This window comes from Galeopterus variegatus, unplaced genomic scaffold (genome assembly GCF_000696425.1).
Source record: "Galeopterus variegatus unplaced genomic scaffold, G_variegatus-3.0.2 Scaffold18442, whole genome shotgun sequence".
Classification (NCBI taxonomy): Eukaryota; Metazoa; Chordata; class Mammalia; order Dermoptera; family Cynocephalidae; genus Galeopterus; species Galeopterus variegatus.
In genome coordinates, this window is record NW_007744553.1 from 5,882 (window position 1) to 15,835 (window position 9,954).

Here is a 9,954-nt window from a genome sequence, read left to right on the forward strand (position 1 = left end):
GAGCTCATTCAGATGGTATGTCTAGGAGGGTAGGAACTATTTCATATTTTCCATACTCAGCGGGCACAATTTCTGACACGTGGTAGGCACTCAGTAAATATTTAACTTTTGAGGCTAGGACATTTGAGTGCTTTGATGACTATGATTGTATTGAACAGACATTCTGTTATTGTTACCTTATAAAAAAAAGTTACTCTTAAAGTATGAAAAAAGCCTTCTGCAAAACATTCATGCCTAAAGATATTACTTTGCTTGTGCTTATGGTGAAATTTGACTACTAAAGTTATTTAAAATATTTAAGTATAATTATTTCCTTTATTTAGTTACAGCCAAGTTCTACTTCTGAATCTGTGGATCAACTACTAAACAAAAATAGAGAGGGAGAAAAATCAAGAGATTTGATCAAAGACAAAGTTGAACCAAGTGCTAAGGATTCTTTCATTGAAAATAATAGCAGCAACTGCACCAGTGGCAGCAGCAAGCCGAATAGCCCCAGCATTTCCCCTTCAATACTTAGTAATACGGAGCACAAGAGGGGCCCTGAGGTCACATCCCAAGGGGTTCAGACTTCCAGTCCAGCATGTAAACAAGAGAAAGATGATAAAGAGGAGAAGAAAGATGCAGCTGAGTGAGTAAACCTGGAATTAAGCACATCCTGTTACTCAGTTAACTTTTTTTTTTTTTTTTTTTAACTCAAGAATCTATCTGGACTTTTAGACTGCTTTATAAGCAGTCCTTAATTTGCAAACAACTGGTCTAAACAAATGTTGTGTTAAGTAAATTTGGTCTTTGCACACTGCATTACTCTTCCCTACTCCCCTGTTTTTGTAGCCAAGGGTGAAAAAACTAGGCATTAATTTAAAAAAGCGTTTTCTATAATGTACACCAGTTGATAAATTACCCGTTTTGGGGATCTGTCTCCCCTGGTCTTCAGTCAGCACTCACTCCCACTGTGCTGCTAGGACTAAGAACTGCCACTGTCAGAAGAGAGAAGTATCTGGTGGCCCTACTTGGAATTTAAAGTGTTTTCCATCACAAGCAGTGTTTAATTTTTATCTGTTAAGATAGACTTAATTATGCACATTTGGTGTATTACCAATTAAGTGGATTTCTATGGGCCAGCCCAAGAATGTACCTACCATTGATTTATGTGCTCTAAGTACCAAACCACCCAGGTATAGCTGAACTTTTGGAATGCAGCTAGCTTGTTGATAAGTTGGGGATTGCTTTTCTCCCCAATTTGATTTGAGGCAAAAATTTTTATTAGAGCCGTGATTTTTTCCCAAGGTATGTCGTGTAGAAAATATCTCATCACATTAAAAATTACTGCACGCTAGAGAATTGGTATGTTAAGGATTGCTTTTAAAAATATCCCAAGGTATGTCGTGTAGAAAATATCACATTAAAAATTACTGCACGCTAGAGAATTGGTATGTTAAGGATTGCTTTTAAAAATATTTTGTAAGGGGTACTACTGTCTTTTCATTTCAAATATTTGTTGATTTTGTTTAATAGCAGCAGTTGTATATTACTCAAACTTTAAAAATAATTTGTCCTTTTATGACCAGTTTCTTGATCAGTTTGAGTGGGCAATATACTTTTGTGTGTATGTGTTTTAATAAAGAGGATTGATAATGACTTCATATATGCTTAGCAGTTTTTTTAAAAATTGTCACATATGGAAGGTTTCTCTAAAACTGGTGTGCAGATTTCACTGGCCTTTATATTTTTTTCTGGTTTAGGCAAGTAAGGAAATCAACATTGAATCCCAATGCAAAGGAGTTCAACCCTCGTTCCTTTTCTCAGGTAAGCTTATTAATTTCTATGAAGTGATCTAATCTCTGAAAAAAAATATATATATATATTGTGAATAGTACTATTTCTTGTCCTATACCTGCCATCTAAATTCAGTTGTAATATGCTAAAACAATTTTCTTTTTCTTGTATAGTCATTAGTGAATATTTTTTAGCCATAAAAAAGGTCATTGTTTTGTCGTCAATTTGTTACGATCCTGAGCAAATCTTTGAAACTTTCGGACTCAGAATTTGAAGATGGTTGGCAAACTAGGCTGTCAGGTTCATAGATATACTGTTATTATTCTACTGAATTCATAAGATAGATTTATTTTTTAATTTTTAAAGACACTTCCTCCAGTTCCTTAAAAATCACTGCTGCTATTTTTAGTATTTTTTATTTGGCAAAGTTTTACTTTAAGTTTCTGCTAAGGCATTTTTTCTTTTATTTGAAACATAGAAGTTTATTTTCTGTTTGTTTTTTCAATAACAGAATAGTTACAAGCAAGTAAAATTAGGAAAATTGGGAAAAATCAGTCTTTAAATTGCAGTAATAGTCAACTTTTCACCTTGAGATGGTTGAATTTTATTTTATTTTTGGTAGCCAAAGCCTTCTACCACCCCAACTTCGCCTCGGCCTCAAGCACAACCTAGCCCATCTATGGTGGGTCATCAACAGCCAACTCCAGTTTACACTCAACCTGTTTGTTTTGCACCAAATATGATGTATCCAGTCCCAGTGAGTCCAGGCGTGCAAGTAAGTCATAGAATTGATGTTCACTTAGCCTCCCTAGTTGTTGGTATTTGACACTAAGGACCCTTTAGGTTTGCAGTGACTTGAGGGAGCGATGCAACACAGAAGTATTTGATAGAGGGAGGCATGGAGTGGTTGGGTGTGTTGTCAGAGAATGTTTTCTGGTGAGAAAGATGGTTTAGATTTACTTTAGTTTGGGGCTTTTTCTTTTAGGTGTGGGTGTGATTTTATTTTTTAATGACTCAGTGAATCATGAAACTCAAAGCTAGCTCTCTAGCAGTATAAAACAGAATGATAGAATCCATTCTTATTTATTTGTTTTTAAAAATTTTAATTTTAATCATTTTAATTTTACAGAGAAATTGAGCAGAAAGTACAGATAGCTCCTTTATCCCTCCCCACCCACATACGCAGTTTCTTTTATTACTGACATGTTCCGTCCGTGTTGTACATTTGTAATAATTATGAATCAATATTGATATATTATTAATTTTATATTAGTGTTCCTACTTGGTATTCTATAGTTCTATGGGTTTTACTTAATGCATAATGTCATGTATTCACCACTACAGTATCATATAGAATAGTTTTGCTGCCCTAGAAATCCTCTGTGCTCCACCTATGCATCTTTCTCTCTCTGCCTCCCTCTCTCAACCCCTGAAATCCTGGCAAGCACTGATTTTGGTTTTTTTGTTTTTTGGTTTTTTTTCCATTAACTCAAACGTTTATCATTTCTTTGGGTTGGAAACATTTGAAATCCTCTCTTCTAGCTAATATAATAAGTGGTTGTTAATTATAGTCACCCTAAAGTGTTATAGGTATTATTCCTCCTATCTAGCTGTATTTTTCAAAATACATTCTTATTGTCAAAAGAGCCTAATGTTTATTTTTTTTTAATTCCCTCAAGCCTTTATACCCAATCCCCATGACGCCCATGCCCGTGAATCAAGCCAAGACATATAGAGCAGGTAAAGGTGAGAATAATCCTGCCTGTGTTTGCTTGTAATCTGCATGCTGCATGAATTAAATAGCTCAGTTTATAATGAATAAACATTCGTGGTACAGTTTTGACTTTTGATGAGACTGTGCATTGACTTTTGATGACTAGCATTGCTTAAGATATTCAAGTGAATTTTTATGAAGAAACACAGGGGAGGAGAAATGCTCAACATCCTCTGAGCATATTCTCTGATTGTTAAGTATCCTCTTCAAAAAGAATAATCAATTTTTGGAGTTTTCAATATGAAATCTGAATTTAAATTTGACGTTAAATTTGAAAAAGAGTGTTTGCTAGATTAAGGTACTAGATTGCTGACCTTATTTTATACTAACCTACAATTATTTCCCCAAAGTTTAGAATTTCTTTTGAAGCAGAGGACAACTTACTTAAGAAACCAAATTCAGAATCTTATTAGAGGGATGTTTCCTCATCTTTAAAATGAGGGAGTTGTAGGCTGGCTGGTTAGCTCAGTTGGTTAGTGCACAGTGTTATAACACCAATGCCAAGTTAGTGCACAGTGCTATAACACCAAGGCCAAGGGTTTGGGTCCCTGTACTGGCCAGCAGCAAAAAAAAAAAAAAGAGAAAGAGAGGGAGGGAGCTGTATAATAGCCTATGCTTGTGTTCTTAAAGAGCCTTCATATAAAAAAAAAAAAAAAGAAAGAGAGGGAGGGAGCTGTATAATAGCCTATGCTTGTGTTCTTAAAGAGCCTTCATATAAAAAAAAAAAAAAAACATACTTATCTTAAAAGGAAATCTTTTAATTTTTAAAATGCTAAAGGATTCTTGTTTTCCCATCCAGTTAATTTAGAGAGATTAATTGCTATCATTCAAACAAACATACTTATCTTAAAAGGAAATCTTTTAATTTTGAAAATGCTAAAGGATTCTTGTTTTCCCATCCAGTTAATTTAGAGAGATTAATTGCTATCATTTTATAGAGGAATAATAAAAGTAGAAAGATTTATATAGAAGACATTTCCAATACCCAGTAATTATTCTTCTTACATAAAAAATTCACTTCTTCTTAAATTAATATTTTCTCGGTATTTGAAGTAATTGTGATTTTGTGGATATTAACTAAAACTCTTAACGCTTTTTTGATATGTATGGTGTCTCTTTTTTTGGCCTTACAACACTTGAACCTGTTGAAAGAACTCCACCTTAGATAATCTAGTTGTAGGGATTAATTTTATTGTGAGGGCCTGAAAAAATTTAGGGAAGAAAAGGGTTTTTAATGCCATTTTATTGCATTAGTGTTGCTATTTCTAACGATTACTTAAAATGATGCAGTGGGAATATTTTTATATTAATATAAATGATTATTATAGTAAAAGCAAGCATGACATAGCTTTCTGATGTGAGTGACATAGCTTTCAGATGTGAAAGATGCATTCTAACTTCAGGAGGCACTGTAATTTTGAAAGACAGGTAGAAAATACACACTCTTGAGGATATTTCAGCCAATTTTACAGAGGCATTTCTAATGAGAACAGGCACACTGTCAAATATCAGCTGTTGAGCATGTGCTGTGCTAAGAAGATGGGAAGTGATTAGGTATTTGCTTTTTCTATCATTCATATTCTATGATGGTCAAGATTTTGCCATATTTACTTCATATATAGTTTTTTTCTTTGCTGAAGTATTTAAAACAAATCCCAGACATCATTTTATTTCCTACATGCTTAGTATCTTTTTAAAAACATGAATTTTTCTTAGGTAGCCAGAATGCTGTTATCATATTTTATAAAATAAATAGTAATTCCTTAGTAACCACACACAATCAAATTATCCTGGTTGAGTTGAGAATATATTTTTGCAGTTCGTTTGTTTTGAACGTGGATCAGAACAAGATGTACACATTATTACATTTATCATGTCTCTTTGTAGTTTCCCTGCCTTTTTTTCCCCCCTGCTTTTGCTTTGTGGCAGAAATCAATTGTTATGTAAATATGTCCCACATTATAGATTTGTCTGTTTTCTTTTTGTGATATCATTGGTTACATTCACGTGTAACTTGGTGGAGGGGAGGAGAAGAAATACTAAATGGTTATGTGCATTCTTTTTGTATTATGGCAGGAGACACACAATATCGGGTCCTACTTTTAATTACCCTAAGATTGATTAGGACTCAGGTGGTGATAGCCCAATTTCCCATCCCCAACTTCACCTCGTTGTTAAGTTTTCTGTTAATCTTTCATCTAATTCATTATCGATTAATACTTAACATCATTTTTCCATTAGTGTGTGTTAGAATCACTTTGGGAGAGCTTGTTAAAAACACAGACTGCTTGACCCTATGCCTAGAGTTTCTGATTCAGTAGGTTGGAGGCATAGCCTGAGCATTTACATTTCCAGTGTGATTTATAAAACCGATTCCCAGGTAATGCTGCTGGTCCAGGACCAAACTTTGAAAATCACTGCAATTGGGGGTTTGAAAATAGTGATTTCTGAATTCCTAGCATTTTTTCTCCATTTATTAGCTTCATTCTGTTGAAAGAACTGTTCTTTTCAACTAGGACTATTTGGTTATCCTGAAATAGTTTGTACAGGAAAGGCAGGATAAATGCTTAATTCTTTCCAATTTTCAGAGTAGAGAGTTGGTACCCTTGTTACTTTCAGTAGTGCCCAGCAAAATCTTTTTTTTTTTTAAGGATGTAACTCTCTTTCTATTCTTATTTATTCTTCTTGTTTTTTTAACATGTTAGGAATGCAAGGATTTTTATATGTTCATTGTGTCAGTTATTTTTTGTTGTTACTCCCATTGTCCCATCTTCGATCAGTGGGAATCCCTTCAAATGGCTTCTTTGTTCTTTTGATACTACTACCTGTTTATCTTTGATAGCTTCCTTACTTTCTGCTACAAATAGATGTTTCAGGTGAATCTTTTTTTTTTTTTTTAGCCCGAGTTGTGAGTCAGTTATCCTCCAGGGAACCTGATTCCTTTAGCTGGGAAATAGTATTTAGAAACCATTATCTGGTCATTGGATGTGTTCATTGCTATTAAGTTATTGCTTTTAGGTCTTTTTTTGTGAACAAAACTAGGAAATACCACTTTTTTAAAAATTCAGAAATTGGTATTGATTATTTCCCATTTGGGTTAACATTGCAAGATTTTTACTATGACTTTATGCTTGTATCTTTTATTCTCTTAAAATGAAATTTTGGTAATAAAACTAGTAACTGTATTCTCTGTCATATAACTAATTATCACAAAGCTTAGCTCTCTAAACAACGAATATTTATTATTTCTCAGTTTCAGGAATCCAGAAGCAGCTTATCTGGGTGGTTCTGCCTTGGGGTCTCTTATGAAGTTGCAGATAAGATATGAACTAGGACTGCAGTTATCTGAAGGGTTAACTGAAGCTGGAAGATCTGTATCCAAATTCAAAGCTGTTGGCAGGAAGCTTCTTTAGGCTCCTTAACCCATGGTTTTCTCCATACCACTGGTCATGACCTGGCAGCTGGTTTCTCCCAAAATGAGTATTCAGAGAGAAACAGCCCTAAACAAAAACTGCAGTGTGTTTTACACCCTAATCTTGGAAGTGACATGTCATCAGTTCTGCTGTATGCTATTGGTCACATAAAGCAACCCTGGTACAGTGTGGGAGGAGACTGAAGACCAGGAGTTGGTGACTGGGGACCCTCTTAGTGGTTGGCTCATTTATGTTTTCCTACAACATGCATAAAACATTTTCAAAATATTTGTTGTATAATTATTTCACTACAGAATAAAATTTAAGATTTCTTTGGAGTATTACTTTTCCTTACTATCTGTTTCATTAAGAATTATTAAGTGCCAGTTTTCAGAGTCAGGAGTTGGTACCCTTGTTACTTCCAAAATACTTTCTTCTAAGTCACTAAGTGGTTATGTCCACAGCTTGATAAATAGGTAGGTTAATCTGATTGAGTTTGTTTTTCATATTTAGGGATAGCTTTTTTATCTGCAAAATACATGTTTTCAAAGTGAAAATACATAAAGAGTTGTATTCAGACAAGTTTTGTTTCTAACCCAGGCTCTTCCACTTCCCTTATCACTTACATGATCAGTAGGTGATCATTTAAAATTATTATTATTATTATTATTTTTTTGTCTTTTTTTTCTGGTAAGGGGATCGCAACCCTTGGTGTGGTGTCGCCCACACCACGCTCAGCCAGTGAGCGCACCGGCCTTTCCCATATAGGATCTGAACCCGCGGCGGGAGCGTCACAGCGCTCCCAGCGCCACACTCTCCCAAGTGCGCCACGGGCTCGGCCCCTAAAATTATTTTTGTTTATCCTTACAGTGTTTATTTGTGCAAATATACACGTTTGTTTTTTTAAAAAGAGTTTTAGGGCCGGCCCGTGGCTCACTCGGGAGAGTGCGGTGCTGATAACACCAAGGCCCCGGGTTCGGATCCCATATAGGGATGGCCGATTTGCTCACTGGGTGAGCGTGGTGCTGACAACACCAAGTTAAGGGTTAAGATCCCCTTACTGGTCATCTTTTTAAAAAAAAAAAAAAAAAAAAAAGAAATCACAGGCTGCTTGATCTAATGATGTGGTTAAGGTTAAAGTATATGTACAGTTCAGTGGTTTTTAGAATATTCCCAGAGTTATGTAGCTATAACCACAATCAATTTTTAGAGCTTTACTATCACCGGAAAAAAGAAACCCTGTATCCTTTAAGGGTTATCCCCCTTCACTCCCATCTCCTCCTCCCACCCCCCACCACCCCACATACAACCGAGGCACACTAATCTTTCTTTATAGATTTGCCTATTTTGGATATTTCATATTAAAGGAGTCATACTGTATGTAGCCTTTTGTTACTGGCTTCTTTCACTTAATGTGTTTTCAGGGTTCATCTGTGTTGTACCATGTGTCAGTACTTCATTGTTTTTATGGCCAAATAATATTCTATTGTATGAATATACCACATTTATTTATCTAGTGTCAGTTGATGGACATTTGGGTTGTTTCCACTTTTTGGCTGTGAGTAATGTTGCTGTGGACATTCATGTACCATTTTTCATGTGGACTTATATTTTCATCTCTCTTGGAGTGAAGTTGCTGTGTTGGAACTGCCAAACTTTTCCAAAGCAGCTGCACAATTTTGTATTTCTACCAGTAATGTACAGGGGTTCCAATTTCTCCACATCCTCACAAACACTTAATATTGTCTCTGTTTTTGGTTATGTCCATACTAGTCGTTATGAAGTGGTATCTGATTGTGGTTTTGATTTGCATTTCCCTAATGACTAATTATGTTGAGCATCTTTTCATGTGCTTATTGTCCATTTGTATATCTTCTTTGGAGAAATGTCTTTCAGTTTCTTGACCTAGTTTTTAATTTGGTTATTTGTCTTTTTTTTTTTTTTTTTTTTTTTTTTTTTTTTTTTTTTTTTTTTTTTTTTTTTTTAAAACCGACACCTCCCTCCCTCCTCCCTCTCTCCCCTCCCCCCCAAGAGCTGGCCAGTACAAGGATCAAACCCTGGATCTTGGTATTATCAGCATCATGCTCTAACCAAGGGTGTCTTTTAATACTGAGTTGTAAGAGTTCTTTATATATTCTGCATACAGATCTTCTATCAGAATACATGATTTACAAATATTTTCTTCCATTTTATATATATTGTCTTTTACTTGCTTAATGGTTCCCTTTGCAGCACAAAAGTTTTTAATTTTGAAGTTCAATTTATCTGTTTTTTTCTTTTCTTGCTGGTGCTTTTGATGTCATATCTAAGTAACATTGCATAATTCAAAGTCACAAAGATTTACTCCTATAATGTCTTCTAAGAGTTTTATAGTTTAGCTTTTAACATTTGTGATCCGTTTTGAGTTAATTTTTGTGTGTGATATGAAGGTAGTGGTCCATATTTATTCTCTTGCATATGGATATCCATTGTTCCAGGACCATTTGTTGAAAAGACTGTTCTTTCCTCATTAAGTTATCTAGGTACTCTTGTTGACCTTTTTTTTTTTTAAAACTGGCAGGATCAACCCAGCAAGCCCTTATTGACATTTATTTTTATTTTTCTTCCATCATGCACAAAAGAAAACATATTGCGTGTTCTGTTTGTTTTTTAAATGTCATCTGTCCTAAAATTACTGTGTATCAGTATACAAAGATTTTCCTCATTTCGTTTATTATTAGGTTGTTTGTTTTCTTACTGAATTATAAATATGGATGGATACAAGTCCTTTGTTAGATATGTCTTTCATTCTGTGTTCTCACAATCTTGTAGCTTATATTTTCATTTGTGTCTTTGAAAGAGCAGAAGTTTTAAATTTTGGAATACATTTTATCTTTTTTTTTTCTTATATACTTGTTTTTTTGTTTCCTGTATTTGCATGTTCTGAGCTTGCAAAGATTTTCTCCTGTTGGTCTTATTTGTTTGTTTGTTTTAAGAAGCTTTATCGTTTCT

General features: G+C 34.5%; 1 protein-coding gene across 1 annotated transcript; it reads left to right on the forward strand.

Moving 5' to 3' along the window:
- Positions 1-323: 323 nt before the first annotated feature.
- LOC103582907 (ataxin-2-like) lies at positions 324-7,261 on the forward strand (the record flags this gene model as incomplete). Its single annotated transcript, XM_008564371.1, has 5 exons — positions 324-628; positions 1,743-1,806; positions 2,399-2,551; positions 3,456-3,516; positions 6,804-7,261. Coding segments are annotated over 5 exons (639 nt in total), but the record flags the coding sequence as incomplete, so codon positions are not given.
- Positions 7,262-9,954: the final 2,693 nt, after the last annotated feature.